Source organism: Haemaphysalis longicornis, unplaced genomic scaffold (assembly GCF_048455015.1).
Source record: "Haemaphysalis longicornis isolate Haplotype H1 unplaced genomic scaffold, Haemaphysalis longicornis Haplotype H1 scaffold_155, whole genome shotgun sequence".
NCBI lineage: Eukaryota > Metazoa > Arthropoda > Arachnida > Ixodida > Ixodidae > Haemaphysalis > Haemaphysalis longicornis.
In genome coordinates this window covers 519,442-545,148 of record NW_027526262.1, presented here as the reverse complement: position 1 = coordinate 545,148, position 25,707 = coordinate 519,442, and the positions used below count along the sequence as shown (strand labels likewise).

Below are 25,707 nucleotides of genomic sequence, written 5' to 3'. Positions count from 1 at the left end.
ACTCCGTCTCTCAAAAGACTCACGACAAGACCAAGACCTTCCCCATTCAAGAACGTACTTCACCTTATTCCATCTTTAACGTTTTAATGCGTAGCAATCTTTTCATAGTACCCCCACCCCACCCAGGACCGTGTAAAGCCCTGCGCTTCCACCGAAATGTAGATTTGGTGGAAGTTTCACGTTTGAGCCCGATTATAGCGTAAATAGAAATAATTGGTCGGACAGAATTTTGCAAACCCTCAAAATGAGAAAATACAACAATAAAATTTTCACAAAAATTACCTGACAAAATCAAGAATGCCTATCTCGTACATATCCCTCAAAACCCAAGAATAAACGAATAAAAGCCCACAAATGAGCATAGGGAGTATAAAAATTTCCGTTGGACCAACTTTGCAGTACGTTTTGCACCCCCGAAAAAAAAAACTCAAGTACCGAAGTAGAGGCCTTTTATCGCCATAATGGTACATATTTACATCATCGGTGAGAAGGAGCAAAAGAAAACGAAAAAGAATAAAATATTCCAACGTCTTTTTCTGCTTATAGCCATTAGTGGCTGTAAAGAACTCACATTAAAGACAACGGCATAAGAATTCAACGCATTGTTAGACAATTCTCCGAGTTTCTGCAGATTTTTAAAACTTCGTTTCCCTAACAAGTCAGAGCCTGCCCTACCTCATATATAGAGTTGCCTCTCTGTCTCTTGGCTGTTCCTTCCCCAGCCTGTTAGATCAGCAAAAAGCACGCCCACACACAGCCGATGCTAATTCGCATGCTTTTAAGGCCTCGCTTGCTTGCTGACTTGCGGACACTCTCACTTGAATGTTTCGATTTCATGTTTTGTTCACTGAAGGACGTTCGCAAGGAAAGGGAACAGACAACGAATAGTAAAATTTAACAAATTCTACTCCAGCATAACCCGACATAAATTACTCAGAAAATCTCTAGTTGACTGTGTGGAAAACATTTGTGGGTTTGAGTAATTCTACGAATCGCAATGCTTCAACCGCCACAATACAAGTTGCTAGAAATATCGCAAAAAAAAGTATTCAGACGTTTATTACAGGCCAAAAAAAAAAACATTGTGCACAAACATATTAAAATTTCGGGAATGCAGATGCAAAGTTTATTTAACAACCAGCTGGCTTGGGTGGGCTCCTTCCTGGTGTCAAATAACACGTGTCTGCATCCTTAGTCGGAGTACAGTTGAAGGTGGTGTTGAATTCGGTGTACGTGTATACAATTTCGTTCAATCTGAAATCAACAAATAAAATTTTTAGTGCAAATATTTATACTAAAAATGTTCACAGCACGTTTCCAATATCTGCGCATTTCGGTCAAACTTTTTGCATTGAATGCTGTTAATAGGAAATGCATCAATTAGAAATTACGTCTTTTATGCTAGTTTGGTCTTACGCACTGCCAACCTAAATTTTCTCCGTATCACACTCCGGCTGTTCTTTTAACTGCGAGGCTTGTTTTATTTACAGCCATGCAGTATCAAAAAAGAGCAGATTGTGTTCTCATTCTTTATTTTGTATGTTATTTCAGACTGTCACTGGACTAATTTTAAATGATTCTCGGTGTGTGTGGGTGTTTGGGTCTGAGCAGGATATGTATCCTTCCTCATTCCTTGTCCAGTTTATTGCAACGGCAGGGACAAGGAGTGGGACGAAATGCCGCTGCCCGCATCAGACGCCGACGCCTGAGGCTATATCAAGTATATAAAAACAAGTACAATCAAGATTCCTCTAGTTATAGTCCTTCGCCTCAACTTTAGCAGCAGCGTCGATGTATCGCTCTTAATGCTATTACTTGCTAATTAACTTGAGAATCGCGACTGTATAACCACTCCTTATGCCACTTCACGGTAATGTGTGGTACGCGATGAACACCTTTATCCCTCGCGGCAAAAAACTCATTACCTTCAACGAGTCGCGTGTTTGCTTCCGGACTTTCGGAGGAATATGCCCCCTCACAATTAAGCCTCCTTCGGTCAAGTACATATATAGAGTATACTACTTTTGTCGCTTGGGGGGGGGGGGGGGGGGGGCTAGCATTGCAAGGAAAAGTGTTCGAGAGGAGGATGTTCAGCATAACTTTCAAGACTGGACAATCCTGGGCATATACAAATTTGTATTTGTTCATTTGATGCGTAGCGATATTGCTCATACTGTAACTTGTGTCTTTAGCCGCCTGAACCATCAGCAGAGTTCGTGCTTTAATGCTATTTGTAACATTCCCGGCCTTTCCCCCTCCTCACTCTCTCCTTTTTTATTTGGCTCTGTTTTAAATACGCCCTACTCGATGGCATGAATGATTCAGTTCTCACTGCTGGCCTCGACTATCAACCACCCCAGCACGCGCTCTCCGCGTTCTCGCTTCGCAACACCTCGGAACTCAGACCGGGGCGGATTTCTCAATGTTTACGTTTTTAAATTATTTTACTTAGTTACGTTTTTTCTTTCTCTTAGAGAACGAACTTTTACGGTGGAAAGAGAGTTTGATGCGCTATGCTGTGAATTTATGTCTGCTTTCCCACAAACAACCCGAAGGGCAAAATATAGAATTAGCACGACCAGCGTAACATCTGAATTAGAAAAGTGACATGCACTCTGACCCTTCAATTCGGCTCAATTAAGCACAACTTTTCAGTTAGGAAATTCAACAGCCCAAATAATATATCTTGGTCGGATCCGATACTTCCGAATTCGCTCTGCTTCCTACAATGATTCGTCAGTCGTGTGTTATGCGGAGAAGCCAGGCAATGGCATTGTTCATGGTGTTGTTTTTGCTGGATTATGACGGACGCTGAGTTATAATACTGCGCTTATAGTGTTAGCATCATTCAGGCATCACGCATTATGTAGCATCCAAGAAGCACACATGCATTGTACTGTAAAAATTGTAGATGAGTGAAATCCCCATTCCAGCGCATGCTTGCATGAATGGTTGTTGCTTAGTTGGTTGATCAAATATCCCAATTTGTGAAGTATACGTCAAGGAAAGAATGTTCTGACAACTTACGTATCAGGGAACTTTTCTCCATCGTCAGCCCTACTTTGAATACGCTTCTCATTAACGCTGTACGGGCAGTACAACTGCAACACAAATGCAATAAGTTGTTATATTAATTCACTCGTTCTGGTATATCAGAAAACAAAATATTCATGCCAGAGTATTTAGGAAGTTTTCTGTTAAAAGCATTTATGACTTGTTGACAACTGCAACTGTCAAGAGAGTCGCATGCAAGGTGTGTGAGACGAAATCAAGACGATTGATTTGATTGATTATAGGGTTTAACGCGCCGACGCAACGCAGGCGATGAGGCGCGCCGTAGTGGAGGGCTCCGGATTAATTTTGACCACCTGGGGATCTTTAACGTGCGCCGAAATCTCGTACACACGGGCGTTTTTGCTTTTCGCCTCCATCAGAAAAGCGGCCGCCGCGGCCGGGAATCGAACCTGCGACCTCGTGCTCAGCAGCGCAACGCCTTAGCCACTGAGCCACCGCGGCGGGTGAAATCAAGACGCTACGCTACAGATAAATAAGTGTTATAATCAGGGCAAGCATTAGCAAGGCTAAAAGCAAGTAGGGGGTACCTTTCCGCACTTTGCTTTGGAACACCCATGTGTCTGTTTATATATGTATATATTTCTTAAATGAGTAAGCCTCATTTGATTTCACATTTACGGTATTGTATCATGTAACGTCGAAGCATCAGACTGGTGAAAGGCCACGTAAGTACTAGTATGTGTCAAGTGGAAATTCACGCCGTTTAAAAGGTACACTGTTGCTGCATACAGTCAGCTTTTTCGCTAGTTTTACCATAACGACAATCGGGACCTTTGCACACGCACACAAAAAAATTATCAAGGCTAAATTATTACTTACGCTTCCAAAGAAAATAAAAAATATCTTGCGCTCGGAGTTGAGCTTTTTACCAGGGAACACCAATGGAGGAGTGTAATTGCCCGTGCTGTTTGTCATGGCCTGTAAAATAAAATTTACGAAAAATGTATTTCTCAAGCGCGACTAAATCGCTTGCCTTAAAGAGGCCATGAAGACAAAATACAAGGTTGTTTTATTCGAAACGCTTCGTGTTCTGTAGTGCCCCAAGCGCTTGTACGGAGGAAAATGATGCTTTATTCACTGCGAAATTAATCAATTTAAGCTAAAATTTTTATTCTCGAGCCAAACGAGTGTTTTAACTACGTTTTCAATGATATCATAAGAATAAGTATTTCAGTTGAACTTGGTGTGGAGCGGAGACTTAGATGGCGCCACCACACCTAGATGGCGCCACCACACCGCGGCAAGCCGTTTTATTCCTTTGGTTTGTTTGCGACCGTATTTAAACCTGGCTTGTTTTTGTTCATGGAGAAAATAATTGTTTCGTAAAACATAATGCTCGCTCGACAAATATGGTCACGAAAGACACCGTCGCTGGCGTCAATCAGCCAGTGTCGTCTGAGACAACCCCAAAGCCCCGCAGTGCTGTGCATCTAAACGAAGCATATAGCGCGCAGTACCAACAGCAATACGCATCGGTGCTTCTATGTTTACGTGTGCTTTCGTAACTTCCACTGTTTGTCCCACCATTTTTACTGATATAAAACATTGTGCCCTAAATTTAAGCGCAAACAGCTCGTTCGGCAAGCTTATAGGTTCTGACTCATTTGCGTTTGCTTTTTTCGGCCTCCGCCAATCGCAGAGCTGTCTGGTATGACATCATAGGTTCTGTTGCGGGAAATGAGCTGGTGGGTCACAGGGCCATTCCCTTTTTTCCTAATTTTACAGCTTATAAGTTCACGTTAAAAGTGGTGTCAGCGTGATTCTAAGGAGGCAATCTTTTGAATTAACCAAACTTGCATTTTGTCTTTACGGCTCCTTTAAAAATCGTGTCACTAAGAGTAAAATTCCTGTAACATTGCCCCACCTGTCTTCAAATTATTTTTCTTCCGTGCGCGTGTGCGCGTGTGCGCGTGTGAGTGCGCATGCGTACGTGCGTTCCTGCGTGCCTGCTGGGACACATTTAGCATAGTTTTGAAGTGTAAAACACTCGCAAGAACAAGCCCATTTGCAAAGGACGGGTTTCGAAACAAATCGCCGCGAATTTTGAAGTCGTAATTATGTAACCACTCGGCCCCAGCCATGGAGTCGGCTGTAAGGAATGAAATTCCGGGGTTTTGTAAGAATCTCTTTACGTCGCGGCCAAGTCCGCGGCGCTAAAAAATAATCATACCAGTTCGTATAGTATGCCTCAACTGAATTCAGAAACAGCGAACACACAGCACGTTGCTGAAAATATTGTGGAAGCGCCTCAAGAGTGCAAAAAACTGCGCCCGTAGCAATCCTGATAATACTGTACCAGGAATTGGCCAAAAAACTGGCCAAATTCAATTGGTTGCTAGGAATATTTGGTAAATAATCTACTATCAACAAAAGGTAGGGGGGTTTAACTGGAACGTACACATGGTTGGGGATTGACCAAGAATAAATAAAACCTCCCCGCAACGTGCCGTCAACGCAGGTTTTCTTGCTTCCTGGAGCCATGCGGTTAATTTCCACATTTAATACCCTCAACGGATTTCCCAGGAAAAGGAAAAGTGTTGTTTTTATTGCGCAGCACGTAAGCGTCCGCTACTGTGGTTTGGCGGCTTTGTCGGCTTCGTAACCGAGCGAACGAAAGAAACACCGAAGACACAAGGAAAACTGGGGAGGACAGTGTGGCGAAAGTGTGAGGAGGAGGGCGGTATGCCGAGGTGGCGCCACAGAAGCCCAGCACACGCTGCGTGATGCACCAACGTATAACCTTCGACATCGTCCGCGTTGCTAGTTTCTCTTAAATACAGAAACTCTCTTTCCTTTCCGCTGCGTGGCTCATCCGAATCACATGACATTTGCACAGAAGGTTCAAACACAATTTACAACATGTCCGGCTGGGGCGACGCGCTGAGAGATAACGGCAGAGTAGCGCGCACCGCCATGCCTTCGCTGAACACATGATCGCTTCCTGAGACGCAGCAGCTATGCGCTGCGTCCGAGAAGACAGCAGTTCGCGCTGCGCACAAATTTCTCATTAGGGGGTGTAGCAACCTTCAGCCATTTTTACTCTTCCTTTTGCGATTCCTCTCATTTAAGCTCGACTTAGTAGGAGCAGTAATAAGCATTTGTAAAGCTAGGGTGCAGATAGGAGAGTGTAGTCAGCCTCCTTGATTCAGGAGACAGCGAGCCCACTCTGCTTCAAGGGCTCTGGTCATCAGAGCCTGTTGTTGCCCCGGCGATGACCCGGTCAACACGGTCCCCGGTACTGCTCAAGGGTGGGGTTTGGTGGAACATGTGAGGTGTGTAGACTACGAGTAAATTAATGGTAGGTATGAGCACCGCAAATTCAATAGGAGTCCTCCGAGAACTCGATGGAGAGATGAGCTACAAAAATTTGGGGGGCAGAGCATAGATTCAGGTAGCACTGCAAAGGCATCGATGGAGATCTTAGGGAGAGGCTTTCGTCTTACAGTGGACACAACCAGGCTTATGATGATAACGATGACGACGACGACGACGACGACGACGACGACGACGACGATGATGATGATGATGATGATGATGATGATGAGCAGTATTTGGCAGGAGCAGGACTAGGAGAAGGCGGGTTAGTAATATGTTTCCTTCCTGGGGTCTTGTTGCACGTGTTTGGTTGGTGCTTGGTGTTGGTCTCCGGTCGTAAAGGGTTTGTCCAGTCTAGTGTACGGCTGGGTGGGTAGGGTAGAATGAGTGGAGGGGTTACCGAAGAGGTGGTCGTGCATCGAGTGTACAAAGGCACGCCTAGAATTATGGAGCCTGTAGCGTTTGAGAAGCAGGATCTTGGGGTTGGTGGTGGTTCGAGAATGAGAGCCGTCTGTGTGAAGTAGTGGAGTAGTTGTCAAGTTTATTTCGTACTGAGGGTTATTTTAAGTTGGCCTTAAGGGGATCTCCACTTGTGTTCTTGTAGAGCGTGGTTATATTCATGAGCATAATGAGGAAGAATGATTATGCGTTTCTTAAGGGTTCGGTTGTGGCACTGTTATTTCCATCGTTTTACGAAGCTGTGCTGTAAGGTAGCCCCGCCTTTATCTGTATATCTTTTTCATCCTCTTTTCAGGACGGGAATCTACCAATATAAATGAACGAAACATGTCTGGACTGCCCCCTATTTAGTAAAAAAATGACAGCGGAGTTTGAGACTTGGCGCTAGGCGCGATATCTGCGCGAGGAATGTTCTTATCGCTCGTATGAGGCCAAAACGGCATCTTGAAGGGTGGGTGCCAGCAACGGGAGTAGTGTCTATGAAAAAATATACGTGTTTGGGCGATGCTGCCGTCTTTCAAAAGCATATTTATCAATATCGTCGTGAATCAATGCCAGAAGTTCCGGGACTGCTCGAAGTGATCCCAAGTTGCTGCGACAGGGGTTTTGGGAAAGGTTACTTGGGCAATAAAATGGGCTGTCCACTGTCGAGAGTACCGAATAATTGGCCCCATGCAGGGTATTCGCTGTTGGCAATGAAGATGAGGTTAAGGACTGTATTCCTAGAGACGCAATTTCCCAACCACAAGGTAAGAGTAAGGCTGTTTTGGAGGATAACATTTTTGTTTTTTTCGACAATGCGGCGGAGCAGGGTTCCTGTCCGAGAGGCTTACCAGTGTAAGTGTAAATTTAATGCACTTTTTCCCGTGAGTTTAATTTCCTTTCATCTTACCAGTTATACTCAGGTGGTACCAGTAGACGCCTATTCCATTTTACTCAAAATTTTTACCAGGATCACCATTGGTCTTTTGAATGTTTTAGATATTACCCACGTGGAAAAACTAAACAAGTTCGCGGACACCTGAGGACTTATGACTAGTTGTGAAGGCCAAAGCGTTATTTTCGAATTAAATGCGTACGGCGCGTTGCTTTCGCCTCGCGTTGTCGAGAGAAACAAACATTTTTTGCATTGTGAAGGGCTTTACAATACTTCCAGTGAAATAAGACGTTTTGCTTCGCCATCCGCCTTAACGCTTTCGAATGGCTTCAAGCTTTCTCCCACGCGTTACTCCACTGATCGTTCCTAACTTCGCGGAATAGGAGAATTGACGACGATGGTGTGGATTCTGCTTCCTGTCTGTTGGTTCGCCTGGCTGCGTTCTTCCGCCCTCTTACTTCATCTGGAGTGTACTGGCATGGACAGCTACTGCCGCTTCGCTACTTTCATGGTTAAGCTCGGGATATGCGCCATGAAACGCCTTGCCGACACCGGCTTTTAATGCGTGAGCATAGGCGCTTCACTGTGAGCCGAAACTTTTGCTGTCATCCTGTGCAGAAAATGGCCGCAGCTATAAATAGTGAAAAGCACATACAAAGTGCGTCTGGGCATCGATTTAGATAAACTAGGTCAATTAATTGGGAAAGAAATTTCAATATGTTGAAGTTCGCGGGGGAATCAAACCCGGATTTGCAGAGTAGGGGCCGAGTACGTTACCATGACGCCCAATCAGCCCGCTACTTGAGGCGGAGAAATATAGCTTAGTGCGTGCAACGCTGTATTCTTATTGCGTGACAGGTGTGACAGTCACCGCGCGTGCACGTGGCGGCCCATGAAGAAAACAGGTACAGCCCGGATACGGAGCATTTTGATTAAAAGAGAGTGAACTGTCTCCTGCCTTTTCATTATGTTTTCAGCGCACATGAGAGTGTTTGCAATAGATCCCACATGTTGCGTCCACGTCAGTAGCACCCGTAAAATGCGCTGGCATTCCCATACATCAACAGTCTCACATGCCTCTCCATAATTCTTTTTCGCTCGATGGGCCATTTAATGCCTGTGCAAGCACAAGCATAATCTCCCAATGGGAGCATGCTGCCCTTGTTGACGAACGTTTGGGGAGGTAGGGTCATAACGGGTCTGGTAGTTCGAGCTGTTTAAATGATAAACTGTTCTTAGTAATCTGCAAGAAGGTACGCACATTCAATTTATTTACTATCCAGAATAGAAGTCTGTCGGACGCAGCTTCAGCAGTAAATTCCACATTTTCTCTGCCCTGTGACAATAATGCCTGCTTTGTATTCGCAAGGGATGCATAAACATAAGCGCGTCCCCCTCACCAGATTCTTGAGCGCCAGACAGTGGAGAAAATAATTTTGGTACCTCCCACACAATCGCGCCCCATACTACGTGCAGTAGTTATTACTAGATGTTATTGCATTTTCATTTATAGCAGCTCTGTTGTCGCCGCAGGTAAATAACATCTGAAAACACTTCAGTGCTCCTGTTTTGGTTGTGAGTGTGAGCATGGCTAAATTAAGCAAACTTTGTCAACTAAAAAAATTGAAGGGTGAAATCAGATGTACAAACCGTGTAAGAAATTCGTACTCCAAGGTAGTCTTGCATTGTCTGAAGCTTATGGCTCTGGTACACCTAAAGAAGAAAAAAACAAACGCTAAAAAACATACCAACGGAAACTAAACTGCAAACATGAAATACTCCGACACAATTGCTAATAGCATCAAAGGTGCAATCGCTACCCACGAGTTTCTTAGGGCGTTTTGTACGAGGGCGCCGAATAATAGAAATATTGTTAGTTCGTCGGCGATAGCCGTACTGTAGAATAACATTGTCTGCTTAGACGTATATTTCTTATGAAAGCGCCTTGCTGCTGTAGCAGGTAATGAAAGCGTCGGACAGGAAATAATAGTGTTTACGTTGTTCTATGTGTTGCGAATATACTAGCCAGACTTATAAAACAAGGCCTACTATTCCCCCTTTCCACTAGAATTTTTATTTCACAGCAAAAATGTTAATTGTATAGGGATATCAATGGGAGGATCCCCGAGTAAGCTTTCTCCCGTAAGTAAGCTTTCCCATTTCCGCAGCGCAAAGACATGTGGGTCTGCTGTGCAACAAATCGCGCTTTATCAAGTTGGCTAGCGCTATCACCTATACAAAAATAAGCTCACAAAAGAAACATTAATTGTGATATGATAGAACGAAATATTCGTCGATTTAAAATAAAACATCACCAAAATTTTCCAGAAATACAGAGAAGTGTCTACTAATGCACAGCATATTTGTGCTGCTTGCATACATTATGAGTCCTTGGAAACAAGATTTGGCTATGAGCAGCTAAAGACGTTGGGGCGTTTTATTTTTTTCAAGTTTTCTTTTGTTTCTTTTTATCAATGATGCAAATTTACCTCATTATAGTGACTGAGCGCCTTTACTTCACCAAGTAGGTACTTTTCCGCTGCGGGGTAGGTCCGTTTGCGCTATTTCTTGTCTACATTTCCAATATCCTTTTCCGGGAGTGTTTAGTTTGATAATATTTTTTGGAGGAGATGTATAAAATGCATGTTCTTTATTTTACCTTCGTTAGTTTGTTTTAGAAAAAATGTTTCTTTTTTATTTTCTTTTTTGTTATTTTCTTCGCACAATTTTCTGAATTCACGCTATTAAAGCGATGAAATCTGTGACTTCGCCCAATTCTCAGTTTCTGTGAAAATGCATGGTGCTACATTGCCAATTTTTGCTATTTTTTATTTCTAACTGCAATGTTCTTTTCCGGGAATTTTTTTTAGCCCACGTTTTTTAGGGATATCTATCACGCATATTGCTGATACCGTCAGTTAATTTTTAAACATTTTTATTTTTCTATTTTATTTATTGCGTTGGTTTTCAAGATTCTGTTCGGCCAGTTATCCCCATCTCCGTTATTATAACGGTAAAAAGCGTTACCGCCAGCAATTCTCCATTTTTGAACGAATACAGCGCGTTTCATAGCCCTGGCGGAATGGGGGGCGGGGAGGACTCGACAAAGAATACTGCGCAATAAATTTGGTCAATATTTAGTACTTACAGTAGTATCATTGCATTCTTCGGTATTGTTCAGACACGATGACCTATTGCAAAAGTTGTCTCTCGTTTCGTTGTCCCAGGTGTTCTTATTGTATTTTCCTGTTTCTTTGGAGCGATCTGCATTTAGTTTCAAAATTTCAAACACTTAGTTGTTATAATCACGTGTTAATTAGTTGTGAGTTAGATACAGTCAATAAATTGAAACGCAGAGACAGTATGATTGTGGGCATCCAAATATAATTGAAAATGAAACAGACTTCTTCTTTACACAGGCGTGTGGAAACAATTTTGTGCTACAGCAACCCCTATTTTTTTGTTCATTAGTTCCTTACTACTAGCCCAGGTTATGACCAACCAGGTGGACCGACACATAGTATAAAACATGAGCAAATATACAGCACACAAGAGTAGCATCAAATTATGTCAAAAATGAAACGTCAAACTTAGAACAATACATGAAAACAATTCAGTATAAAGATTAAGCAACCGTAATGAGCAAAACAACACACTGTTATTTTTATGGTAGTGGTAGAGCTAATGAATACAAAGGCAAGTTATTCCAGTCGGTTACCTTAAGGGGGAAGAAAGCAGATTCAACGACCCCCTCTTGAAACAACGATGGGAGAACGCGGAGCTTTCCATAATCATGTCCAACACCAAACCAACCAACCAAGAAGCGAGCCCCTGCTTCTTATCAAAGCGGTTTACGGAACTGCGATTGTGCTCTCTGGTGATGTACTGATATTGGCGTTCTATCAGTCCTATGACTTTCCTTAGCGTTCAACCACCATCGATGTCAGACGGAGCGGTGCCTTTTCTGTTCAATTTTGCACGTCCATGGAGCCTTCTCCAAAACCAAACTGCTTCAGCTGCTCGACAATGGCGGAATGGAATGGAGGTCGGCTTTATAACGTCAGGGAACCAGGTTAGATTCCGAACACGGGAAGCGATTTAATTTTTTTTTTCACTTCTGCCACGATCATCATCATCGTAGGGGAACGTTCGCTTAGGTGGACTACAGGCGACATCAGTGAGAGGCTTAAAAGTTCGTTTTAAGGTTGTTGTGAACTTTGCATGCTGTTTTGTTTACTTATGTCTTAAGTTGCTAGTGTCTGGCCGTGCCCAGCTGTCTTGTCTTTCTCATTTAAGCTTGAAGCGAAGAAGTGTTTTCGTCTCTCTTTTGTACGCGCACCGGCTACCTTATTTGAAACAGAGAGGGCTTCACCCTGTCGTCAATTGACTATAATGTTCTTCTCTTATCGCCAGTGTTCTCTATCTAATTTGACAGTCCCAGAAATGTTAACGCGAAACGGTAAAAGCACGCAGGAAAAACTCTGCGCCATTTCATTCGACGACGATCGCCAGTGCACGTCACTCGGTTGACTGCCTTTCCCACGCCTGGGTATTCTTTAAGTTTATTGCGGATCAAAATCCTGCTCCAATAAACCTCTTTTACTGGAAGAACCATGCATCGTTCTTGGCTTCGTGACATCTGGTGTTACATGCGGCATAGCTCGCGTCCAATAGGGTAGTCATGGTACTGTAACGTGTTAACTATTTTTAATGTCGGTCTCTTGTTAGTCTTGTAACTATAGGCTGTAAGTACGGCTTACCATCCAATGACAACTGCCTGTTATAAAGCACAAATAGAAAGTTAGGTCTGAAAACTTTTCATCGTTTCTTGAGGGTTTGAATAACAAATGCTGTCGTTGTACTGGTGGGCGAGTAGCACCGACAATATTAAGAAGAGACGAAACATATGGCTTTCCGCAGAATTCTTTCTGATGCCTGAATATTTATTTCAGTATAACTGTCCCAGACGGCGGATGCACACTCAGGTCGAGGTATGATGACAGAGGTATAGGGTAGGAGTTTAGTACCTGCCGGAGAACCCTTCAGATCGTGCTTCAAAAGACAAGTCTTGCTAAATGGAAATGAAGGTTACGGTTGGACAGGCTGTAACTAGACGTGGGTATTCAAAGAGAGGCTATTGGTTAGTGTGACTCGAAGATATTGCACCGAGAAGTGCCCAGTACCTAGTAGCACTATGCTCACACATCATCAAGGAAAAAGAAGCTGTGTGCGGGGCACAGCAAGCGAGATCCCTGTTATGGCCGCTTGTAAATAGGTCCTCTAATCTTGTAAACACATCGCTTGGCCAAAAACCATGGTTCGCGCCATCTGTATACTGCCTCCACGAAACATATTGGTGTGGTGCTGGGTACACCACCATCCTGGCCCGTTTCGGCTCCTGAAGTTAATTGACCAGATTTAAGGGAAATCCCCAAGATGGACTAACTTCCTGCAAAGGAAAGTGCAGCCACACGGCTACAAAGGAAAGCTATACAGCGTTCTCAAAAACTTCGCAGTTGAAGAAAAATTCGTCCTGGTCCAGGATTCGAACCCGGGACCACCGCTTAACCGGAGCAGTCGCTCTACCAACTGAGCTAACCTGGAGGCTAGTCGTTGTAGCGTGAGAGCGAATTGATCAACAACTAGGAGTGATGGACAGGTGTTAATCGACCAGATTAATCGATTCAACGTCAACCCCATAAAATAGGAGTTTCGAAGTAACCACACGAGGAACTGTCGCGTTTCTCCACAGCAGAAGGGAGACTCAGTGTCCACAGAGGCTTGGCTGTGCAAGCAGAACACGTTCGTTGGTAAGTTTTGTTTGAGCATACTTTCTAGATAATATATATATATATATATATATATATATATATATATATATATATATGTGGAGCAGTGCAACTTTGAAGATTGTAGAGAACACACACAAGAAGAGTAAACTTCGAACAAGGTAGAAGCACGATTGTTGCCAACGTTTCAGCAAAGAGACTTGCTTTCGTCAGGGCAACCTCTCGCCTGGTTGGCACGCTTTATATAGGGGTAGGTCCCCAGGTGAGAGGAGAGAAGGAAAGAAGGAAGTGAAATTCAGAAAGCGGATTGGCTTAAGAGTATGTCGGGGGAGATATTGAGGGGGAAAGAAGGTTGTATAGTTCTAGCCGCTAAGTAGGTCACAGGGAAGTCAGCCGGGGGTTGATATTCCGGAAATTTTTGGAGAGAAAGGATGAGACGGTGTTTGTTGACCCGCGGCACGGCGTACCGAAAGGTTCTCAGAACCGCCGGAAGGAGAACAGGCGGTGAGAGGGGGGTCCTTATAAGAAACTATCTGCAAGCCTCAGGTCAAAAGAGAAGGTAGTGAAGGGGGGAATAACTTGGTCAAGGAAAATAGAAAAAAACGAAAAAAACGAGGGAGGAAAACCACACAGACCCACACACACACAGAAAAAGCAATAACCTGACAACTGAAATGGCACGTGTCGCCTACGGCCACATTCCTGGAACAGGCCTGTCCTGAAACTCAAAAACGAAAAGATAAAGTTAGAGTGGCGCACGGGGCACAAGACAAAACAGAGCAAAAAAAAAAACAAGAGAAATAAAAGAAATAAAATGGCATTCCAAAAGCAAAGGTTGGAGGGATGCGGGTGCGTGCTAAGATGGAAGCTAAGGAATAAAAACTACAGGAATTTGGGGACCAGGTAAAGAGCAGAGGGAGGGGTCATAGTCTTTGGATAAGGTATATGCAAGACAATGCCTAGTGCTGTATTCCCGGTGAATATCACAAGGATTCCAAGTTGCCCCTAGACGCAATAATTCCACCAGCTTCCATGGAGTTGAATTTGTGAATTAAATAGGATTTTCGGTTTTTTCTATCCCTAGGAGACTTAAAGTTTCACTGAAGTATACACAACTTAAGATCATCAAAATTGTGGCCTGGTTGGTTGAAATGCTGCGCTACAGCTATGGAGGATTTGATAAGAGTATCTGTCCAGTGACCATTAAGACGTAGGCTCATAGGTTGACTCGTTTCGCCTATATACTGTTTGTGGCACATTGAGCATTCCAACATATACACACTGTTGGATGAAGTGCACGTAAAACTTGAATTAATCTTGTGGACATAATTACCGGCTGTGCTTTTTACAATGCAGTCTGTCTGCAGGTGACTGCAAGTCTTGCATCTGGGACGGGAGCAGCTGGCTATGACTGGTTGCTTTGAAGGCCCTGTTTTAGCATGCACTAAAATATCTTTTAGATTCCTGTTTCTCCGGTAGCTAACCCTTGGTGCTTCCGGGAAAGTCTTTTTAAGTCGGTCGTTACTGGCTAAAATGGGGTAGTACTTCTGCAGTATATTGTTTAGTTCTGGGAGGGCGTTTAAAAATTTAGTTATTAGGGCAGGCGGCCTGGCGTTTTCGTTTTGTCGCTGTTTGTTGAGCACGTCACCCCTTTTGAGATTAGACGAACGTTGGTGCGCCTGATCGAGCGAGCTTTTGGGGTGGTTCCTGTTCATAAGGGTGGACTTGAGTTCGTCTAGGTGCTCTACGTAGTCACTGTCATCACTGCATACTCTTCTAAGCCTGGTGGATTGTCCTACAAAGATGCCTTGCTTGCAGTGTCTCGGGTGATGGCTTTTATAATCTAGGTACTGCTGCCTGTCTGTTGGTTTTCTAAAAAGCGTGGTATTAAGTTTACCGTTGTCAAGAATGACGGTAGTATCGAGGAAGTTCACTTCTTTTTCAGAATACTGGCACGAGAATTTAATAGTCGGATGCGAAGAATTGAGATGATATAAACGTTTCTAGAGTTGCGCGACCGTGTTCCCAAATCATGAAGATGTCTATGTAGCCGACCCCATTTAAATGTTGGCATAGGTCGGCGCGAATGGAGTAACCATGCTGGTTCCAAAAACTTGCAAAAAGTAAGAAGAGTCAAATTTAAAATAATTGAGAGTTAAAACTAGTTGTAACAAGGTTATGTACACTTTTGGCTGCAGGTTCTCTGATAGCGCTTTTGAAATAGCTTCGATTCCTTCGACGAAAGGGATGTTTGTATACAATGCGGCAACGTCAAGAGTAACAAGGATGGTTCCACTGGGTCGGCGCCCACCCTTATTTATCTCTTCTATTATGCAGAGGAAGGGGGGGCGGGTATGCTGAACGAATGAAGGAAGAAGAGCCGTAATGTCGGCTAGGTAATGATTAAGAAACAGAGATAATGCTTCGGCTGGGGTATTTCAGGAGATTTCATGAAACCGAGTAATAAGCATGCAGGACGTTTTTACCTCCTCTCAAAAGTCCCCAAAATCCCCGTAGAATTATTGTTCACTGCCGAAATTCCTTGCAGACCCATAGTTTCGAATAACAATACCCCAAGAATAGGTATAGTTCCTAGAATATACTAGTATATAAAGCGTTCCAGCCAGGCGAGAGGTTGCCCTGACGAAAGCAAGTCTCTTTGCTGAAACATTGGCAACAATCGTGCTTCTACCTTGTGCAAAGTTTTTCTTATATATATATATATATATATATATATATAATAGATTGTTGGGCGAGTTGGTTCATGGCTTCAAGAAAATTACAAAGAGCGCAAAGATATATATATATATCTGTAACTTTACTCTGATGAAGGCAAGTCCCGTTGCCGCTACGTAAGTAAACATTGTTATTGTTCTTGCTGTGTATCCGACTCTTTACTTATACTATATATGTATATATATATATATATATATATATATATATATATATATATATATATACATGCATATATATATAGAAAGAACTGCTGGCAGTCTACAACGCCAAAGGAGCATAGGGGAATTGTTGGACTATTTTTGACCGTTAGTGAAATTATATATCTTTTTATTAATTTACGTAGAAAGAAAGAAACACACGCGCCCATAGTGGGGACCGAAACCACGCCTTTCGATGAGATCTCGAATGGCTTACCAATTCGGCTATCTGGGCGACTGTGTTCTCGTTCACTTTCTGGGGTATTTATATTTACTACAACTGTATCTGACGTTTGAGGGTGGTAGCCAGCGCCACTCAGACTATACGGGGAGAAGGGGACCTTCTTTTCGAACCCCGGGGCGTGACTCGAATGTCTACAGCCTGTCATGAGCGGGTAACTGGCGGGAAACCCTCTTATGCTACCTTGGCATCAACGCTGCCAGAACCGAGGCCCTCGCTAAGCTTTCGCAGGATAATATGATTCGGAAATGAGGGGCTCGTTACAAGCCTACAACGCCAAAGGAGGCATAGGGGAATGGTTAGACTATTTTTGACCGTTAGTGAAATTATATATTTTATTAATTTACGTAGAAAGAAAGAAAGAAAGAAAAACACGTGCCCAGAGTGGGGCCGAACCCACGCCTTTCGATTAGATCTCGAATGCCTTATCAATTCGGCTATCTGGGCGAGTGTGTTATCCTTCACTTTCTGGGGTATTTATATTTACTACAACTGTATCTGACGCTTGAGGGTGGTAGGGTGGTATATATATATATATATATATATATATATATATATATATATATATATATATATATATATATATATATAGATATATATATATATAGATATATATATATATATATATATATATATATATATATATATATATATATATATATATATATATATATATATATATATATATATATATATATATATATATACCACCCTGAGGGAAGCAAGTTCTCTTGGCTGAAACGTAGGCCACAATCGTGCGTTTACCTTGCTCGAAGTTTTTCTTCTCTTATAATATATATATATATATATATATATATATATAGCGAATCAGAAAGTGGGAAATGAGGGGCTCCGTGAAATAAGACAGAAAATAAGGGTTGGCAGTCAAGAAAACCTTGGAAAGCAAAGGGGAGGTTGTGGTGGGTCATAGAAAGAGATGAAGAATTTTTTGAGTCGAAAAGAAATGGTGAAAAAATGCCCGGCGGGTAGGATCCGAACCCACGACCTCCAGAATACCGGTCTGGTGCGATAACCACTACGCTACCGGCGGGGCTGTTTCCCCAGCACTTTCTCGGGTATTTCGGTTAAGATATTTTTGTTTCCTTTGATGTCTACGACATCGTAGACACTCGAGTCACGTCCCGGGGGTTAAAAAGAAGGTCCCCTTCACCCCGAGTAGTCCGAGTGGCGCTGGCTACGTCCCCCAAGCGCAGGAAGCAAAAATATCTTAACATAAATACCCGAGAAAGTGCTGGGGAAACAGCCCCGCCGGTAGCGTAGTGGTTATCGCACCAGACCGGTATTCTGGGGGTCGTGGGTTCGGATCCCACCCGCCGGGCATTTTTTCACCACTTTCTTTTCGACTAAAAAAATTCTTTATCTCTTTCTATGACCCACCACAACCTCCCCTTTGCTTGCTTTTTGGTTCAGGCGAAATCACTTTGTTCCGGTTCAGTTCCGGTTCGACAAAATCACGTACCGAACCGGTTCGCGAACCGGTTCGATGAGTTGAATTATCACTGAAATTCGAAAAAAATCATTTAGTACCTTAAAACGACAGTCAAATCAAAATACAAACAAAAATTCAAAATTCTGCTGTTACCCAAGGGCAGCGGCGGAATTGCAAATAAAACTTTAAACAATTACGAGATATTAGAAAAACACATGAAGTGGCGACGATTACCACCTACTTTCTCGCCCGGACTTTATGTTGTCCTAGTGACTACTCATAAAGGCACCGCCAATAGATATGACACTGGGATATATTTTCTGCCCTTTCCTGTTTTGTTGAAATCGCACTTGTCGCTATGGGATCGCCCATCACGCTAACCTTGAAGCCTTAAATTTAGGCCTACATACTGGCGCGTTCAAATACCACCGCTTAATAACAATGGCGCACATTTTTATATTTGTTACAGAACAGAAAAATCCCAGAACAGGCACGTAAATACTACCAATGAATTAGATTATTTGGTCACCCTGAATGTTTTTTCAGCTGTCACCTTATCGAATGTTTTAGCCACAATTGTGTTGAAAGTAAGCTTTGTTAATGCTCAGTCACTGCTATTGCCCTGACCACTGCAATCCTTTTGCGATAGCCATACCGGATGTATGCATTACAATCAGTATGTCATCGTACTGCCTGACCCCCGGCAATCGTTCCATGCGCTACATTGCGGAATCTTATTAATAGATTATGCTGTTACAAAATCGAAGAGAAATTTGACGCGCGGAGCATGAGGTGGGACATTTTTGGGTAGACGCTCTTGAATTCGTCCACAGCAGTACTCCCTTCCGGAACGAGTAGCAGTAGAACTAAGGTAGTGAGTTTGGCAGTCAGTACAAGTGCACCTTCGAAAAAAAGCATATCTGAAAGAGACAAAACTGTACAACGAGCAGAAAAGATGATCGCTGGGTGAATGGGACAGTGTGAGGTACCGGCCTGCCTTTCTGCATGTGTCATCTGCTTTATTACTGTTTCTGCTTCCAAGACAAGGTCGAGGGCTGCAGTTTCTTGCCAAGGGATTAAGTGCGCACCTTAACAGTTTTTCCTGACATATCTGTTGTTATTTGTATCTGTAAAAAACAGAACTTGTCCACTGTACTGCCCTCAAAAACTGACCACGGAACTCACTTCCTTCGCATTGATGACACTTTTGGTTGTGAAAGACAGGGCAAAGAAAAGTATAGAGCAATATCCACGTTTTGGTGCTTTTTTTATTTATTCTGTTTCACTTACTTTTTGCGTAATATTTTAAAGCAACGTGATTCGACTTTTCTTTTTTGTTGTTTTTCGTGAAAACACATTTTAAAAAAAACTGGCGCATTTCATGCCCCATGCTATATCTCTCCTCCGAGGCGCAGCTTATGTTGCAGGCCGGCATACTTATTTTACCAGCTGGTGATATTTAACATGGATCAAAATCTCGATACACGGACCGGTATTATTGGTACTCGGACCGGTATTTACGCTACAAAAATTCACGCTACAAAAAACCGTCACGATCGGTTTCAAGCAGAACAAAAAACAAAAAAATACAGGAAAATAGGCGTGCGCTGTTCTAAAAGATAGGGCGCAAGCAGTGCGAATCCAGGAGAATTGAATCAGTGTTGTACGGAACGGCGTTACAAGGAACGGCGTTCCTGGAACTAGTTCCTTTTTGGAGGAACGGAGGAACGCCGCCGTTCCATTAAGGGTTGGTGGAACTGTAACGGTAACTCGTTACGTTTTTGAAGGAACGGCAGCAACGGCGTTCCTGCCGTTACATCGCTAGGATTTGGCTGTTTTTGATGCCAAGGCTCGAGTACAAAAATCCACAAAGCGCTACTGCGTTTCTCTTCCTATATGATGGTCAGTTTGCCCGCCCTTCAGCCGTACGTGCTTCCTCGAAGGTCAAAGGCAGAAGAATAACCCCGCAGCAGACCGCAGCTTATGCTTGCTTTCATGCAGGTTGCTACCGCGGCGTTCGACGGGTGAATAGCGTAGCCGCGAGAATGCTATTCACCCTTCATCGTTTGTCTGGGGCGGCCAGAATGCGCGTCTGGCCGATAGAATTGTTCCCTGGCGGCGAAAGAATAGAGTTTTAGCAGTCCGTCCGTTCTGTCGTATGCGTTGTTACTGAGTTGACCGGGACCCGGCTGGGCTTTTGGGCATTCGTCGCGGTAGGGGGATTAGTTCCGCGGGCCTGCCTTCGCCATGTCTGTGCCTCCGCACCCTTCCTACTCGCCCTTCGGAGCGCTCAGGGGCAGACCGGTCCCGATAACCCGGTAACAACGTAGCCAACGAAACGGACAGACTGCTAAACGGGATCCGGACATTTCGGTGTCGGTCATTTTGGTCCAGGACGTTTCGGTGTGGACATTTCTGTGCACGACGTCTTGGCCCAGACATTTTGAGTGAGGGGATGTCCCTGGCATTCTTTGAACATTTTAGCTTTATATTGTAATTTCGTGACTTGATATGATTTTACGTTCGAGACTTGTGCTTGCGCCGCCGTTCGTGCGAACTAACGCTAAATCCTGGCGGAGCATTGCCACGTGAAACCCAATTTCTGTAGCAAATAGTAAAAATTACGTTGTTAATTTGGATCCGTTCAACCATTTTTTGTTATTTTAACATTCATGTGAACAACCCTAATACTTTAAGTGTTACGAAAGCGCTTTCATTTCACTTCACCCAACGGTGCAAGACGCTGCTGCTTTTAGTCTATTCCCCCCCCCCCCCCCAGCAAAACTTCCTCGAAAAAATAACAGAAAAACGAGGTGGATTAGGCGCGTGTGCATTCCGTTTTAATTATTCTCTCAATCAATCTCGCCTTCGTTGCATTCGGTGTCAGTTCTACTTAAAACTAACAAACCAATATCGCACTCACGGTGGCGTTACTTAGGGGAGGGGAAAGCTGAACCCCGCCGGCAATCACCCCCCTAAGTAGAGAGAGAGGGGTGTCAATTGTGCTTCACCATTGCGTCGACTGGACTTCGAAAACTTGAAGACGACTGTTGCCGCTCTCGTCACACTAGCCTATTCATTTTTTTTTTTTGCTCCTTATAATGGGAGGAAGCGATGTATACCTGGGGTGTCCATGATATGCGCTACTTGATGGGTTCATTCCCCAGAGGGCGACTGAAGGCGCAGAAAGAGCGATTCCTGGAGTGGGGGCGCCGTCGATATGACCGCGACGCGCGGAAGGGCGTAGCCAGCAAACGATAGTGGCCATTGTGTTCTCAGTGGCTTTTTGGGTGGCTTTTTGTGTCACGTTATAGAGGTTTCGTGCGCCCGTGGTGAATGTAAAGCTTTTTCTCTGTTTTAAACGCGAAGTGTGCTATGTCATTGTTGTGAATGTATCACGCGATTCCTGTAAAAGCCTCCACTAAGAGGCTAGCAGTATGTTCTAAATAAAAAATAAGAAATCCCTGCGGTGACCCTTCGGAGACCGTGAACTCCACCACGCCAGTAGGATTTTCTGAGGAAACCGAAAATAATATGGCTGAAAAAGAGATCTGGTCGAGTTTCGAGCGTACAGGCGGGAGGTGGGAGGAGTGGGGGCGCTAGAACAAAGAATTAAAATGTGGTAAATGTAGGCTTGTAAGCATTAAACGAAGGTTGGTTGTCCCGAACACAATGGGTGGAATTTGTATCCACAACCGGTACGCGCTTAATCAGCATTTAGGACATTAGAAACTGCGGCTGTTTTCCAAAAGGCCCATTTTTCCTCCCCGACAATATCGTAGACCAATGTTCGCGAATTCATTTTAGCAAGGCAGCCCAGCATACGTAATACTCTTTATAAGGTTTTCTTCATTCTGGGGGGCTAGCTAATGTTTGTTACTTTTTGGATATTGAGAGTGTGCATGTAATTTATGTAATTTGAGGGTGTGTAATTTAAAAAAAATACAAAAGAGGTGGTAGACCATCGTAAACACGGGTAATTGTCTTAGCTAAAAAAGCGCGAATATAAATTAACACTCTGTCATAAATAAAAAAAGACGTGTGCTAAATAATTCGATCGGCTGCATAACAGGTGTCACCGGGAAGAGGTAATAAACAAAAATATATAAATGTAGAATTTATAAAAATACCTGGCAAAAATCGAACATGGCATCAATCAAAAAAATAAATTCACTGCTCCAGATTGTTGTCCATAACCCACGTTAAGCGGAAATAAAAATATAACGGCTGTCGCAAACAGGCGAGCACCGGATGATTTGGTCGCCGAAATGTCCGTACACCGAAATGTCCGTACACCGAAATGTGCGTGCACCGAAACGCCCGTACACCGATATGTCCCTACACCGAAATTTCCGCACCGAAATATCCTGCTCCGAAATGTCCTCGAGCCGTCTGGAGTTTGTCCGGTGCTCCCTGAAAAAATTCGCCTAGGAGCGTTTCTTTTGATTATCTTTATCTCCAGATAATCTGCTGCCGGTGGTGTTAATATTCGTATATTATACGTAGTTCGGTGTGAGTTTTAAATGTCTCACTTAATTTCGACCGAGGATTATCCGACACTATATTTTAATTTAAAAACCTTATTGTAACGTTAATGTAACGACTCGTTCCAATTTTCGAAGTGGAACTGGAACGCGTTCCTTTCGCAATAAAGGAACTTGTAACGGGAACTCGTTCCAAAATTGGCAAGGAACGAGGAACGAGCTTTCTTTCCTATTTTGGAGGACCGTATACAAGACTGAGAGTTAATGCAGCAAACCTTTATTGAATTCATCATTGGCGGCGTCAGAAGCCTGAGCGACGGTAGCGGTGAAGAGAAGGAGGAGTTACGGGGCAGGGGGAGCAGTGTACTATCGTTGTTCAACAACATTTGCTGCGACTTCGAGGCACGCAGGTATGCGGCCATGTTCCCTTGCTTTTTTTATTTTTTGAATTGGCAGGGGATCTTCTAGTTACCATGACTTCGAAGTCATAGAAGTCCGGTAGATTTTTCAATTATTAGGTAGTTGGAAGTCCTCACTTGTTTCTTTTTTTGTCATTGTCCTACTGCCCCGTATTGCACTGTACGCGCCATGGATTCAAGGGACACTGAAGTGAGTTTGTCAAGCTCCCGTTTTTGCTTGCACTGCGTAGACTGGCTCAAATTAACACACTTTTCATCGTTTATCTGGTTGATAAGTCGGTAATTAGTTTGTAAAACCCGAAAGAAGAAAAACTACCTGCACGGTCTGCGGCGGCCGCACCAACTACTGGCTGTGACGTCGGGAAGAGGTGCACCGTGATTGCACGATGTCCAAGATAAGCATTCAAACAAAAAGTTTTGGGTTCGGTTCTGTAAAACAACATGTTCGATATCCGATAATATCGTTGGGTAGGCTTCCTCGATATCTCAATAATCGCCATACCGCGCTTCTGCCATGTTGTCGGCTGTAAAATGCCTAAGATAAGCATCCCAGGACAGTTTGGAATCGTAGCAATCACTAGCCGAGGCCTACGCATGCAGTGGATGAACGCCATCCGCGTCACATCAGACGCTCAAATGCCATGCGCTTTTCCCCATATTTGGAGCTTGCCTCACTCATGCCTGTATCGTAAAATGCGTGTTCGCACCAGGCCAAGGTTCTGCTGATTCTGGCCTGTGGCCACTGCCCGCAAGCAGTCGGTGCTTATGTCAACAGCACGCCAACGAGAACTCGCTAGCGCGTCAGTGTCAGTCTGCGCGCTTTCTGCAAACTCGCTCGTGGAGCAGTGAGCGTTACGGCCCAAAAATGGTGAACCAAGTATAGAAAACATCGGCCGAAAACTAAAAAAATCAACTTACAAAAAAAAAGAATGTACCATCGGGGATTCGAACTCGCAACTTGCAAAACAACACAGCTAACGCTTCAGACCACTCGGCCATGAGCTAGCGCTGCCGGCATCGGAAATATAAGGCATATAATGTATAACCAATTTACACTTTTATTTATTCTTAGCAATTCAAGCAGCTTAGGTGACTACTTGTTGTATAGCGTTCGTGCAGTAAGGGTCCCCCAAATTTCCACAATATCTCACGTCTAGCAATTGCATTTCTTAGACGGAAAAACGTTCGCAGATGTGTGGTCGTGCTGCTGACCGCTGTGCTTGTTCACCCAGCGCAAAAAAGGGCTTCCTGCACCCTAGTTTTACGCTGTACGGTAAAACTTTCAGTTGATTTTATTTCTTTAGTACCTATCTTCACTTCGCTGACTCTTCTCCTGCCTTCAAGTGCCCTTAGATTTTCCTACTCGCGTACCAGTCAGCGAAGCGTCGCATGTGCGCTTGTGCAGCGCTTGTGTGGAGTGATCTTGACTTGGAGCTAGATACAGTGTACAGACTAACAAACTTAAAAACGCATATTCTTCCATTCACAAACGTGTCGTGGCTAATTTTTCAACTGAGCGAACGAATTGCGACGACCCGTCGGCGGCCGGTGGACTAAACGCTTGGCCGACTGACTCTTTCGGATGGTCGGCGAGCCGTGCAGTCAAGCCAAGTCATTTCCTCCTGACGTCACACGAAAACGCCACAGAAAATGGGCGAAGATGCAGAGAGGATGACAGCATTTTTTAATTGATTTTTTTACTAAATAAATTCGCGTAAACGCACTCAGAGTGGTCGAAACGTGGCCTATGGACTCCGGACTACAATTTGCGCTAGTAATCCCGCAATGTTTACAAATCACTTCAGAGCCCCTTTAAGAACTAGCCTGTACCCTTACCATCTTTTTTTATGATTTTTACCAGCAGCAGCTTCACCGTTTCTCGGCGGAATACTTCAAGAAAAAAAAAGCATACCTTCCAGGAGGCATTATATGCTGAAAATAGTAGGTCACGTCTCCTACTAGAATTTTTATTGTATGATTGTATCCTTCAAAAGGCATTTTTTGCCGCACGGCATGATGCTGCTCAGGGTAAGAAATTTCCCACGACCCATTGCAAGGCTACGTTTGCCTTAGCCAGCAGCATACCCACTCCCTGTCTGCGGATTTGTTGTACACTGCTAGCATGAACATGAGCATTGAATGCAACCATGCCAATTATACACCTTCCAGAGTCACATTTATATCGACACATGCGCCACCTGGGCTTTCCGCCGCAATTCTGAACTTGTTAGTGTAAGGAAGCCATGACATAAACTCGTAACAGATCTAACACTTCCCTACATACGGGCCTAAAACTGGAAAGAGAGCAATAAATTAAATATTAACCAGGTATAATAACATTTGCAAATATAGCAGCGGAAATATTAAAAAAAATACGTACATTCATATCTGTCCAATAATTTAGTCAAAAGCTGGGCAAGAATTGTTCCTATTGTCCCATAGTTTGCAGACCTGTGGACGGAATTGGGACGATGCATACGGGGTTTCTGTATTCGCATTTAAGCATGATTTACCTGGGAATTGGAGGGCTTCTATAATGTGTCACGAGGGATGCAGCAGGATACACTGCAAAAGAACAATGTTAGAGGCAGAATGTAAAGAATAAAGCTTGAGAAAAAACAATTGGCCGCGTGTCTGCTCCTTTCGTTGCAAATGCAGTCAAAAG

The 25,707-nt window shown here is 43.7% G+C and overlaps 1 protein-coding gene across 1 annotated transcript in view; it reads right to left on the bottom strand.

Moving 5' to 3' along the window:
* Nucleotides 1-1,075: 1,075 nt before the first annotated feature.
* Nucleotides 1,076-25,707, bottom strand: part of LOC144166014 (neprilysin-2-like) — a 98,677-nt gene continuing 74,045 nt past the window's right edge. The window contains exons 15-21 of the mRNA XM_077695682.1: nucleotides 25,556-25,607; nucleotides 25,423-25,493; nucleotides 10,875-10,990; nucleotides 9,377-9,439; nucleotides 3,895-3,993; nucleotides 3,028-3,101; nucleotides 1,076-1,254 (exon numbers count right to left, since the gene is read on the bottom strand). Of these exons, the coding sequence (XP_077551808.1) occupies nucleotides 1,131-1,254; nucleotides 3,028-3,101; nucleotides 3,895-3,993; nucleotides 9,377-9,439; nucleotides 10,875-10,990; nucleotides 25,423-25,493; nucleotides 25,556-25,607 (599 nt within the window). The 3' untranslated portion in view covers nucleotides 1,076-1,130. The remainder of the gene's footprint in view (nucleotides 1,255-3,027; nucleotides 3,102-3,894; nucleotides 3,994-9,376; nucleotides 9,440-10,874; nucleotides 10,991-25,422; nucleotides 25,494-25,555; nucleotides 25,608-25,707) is intronic.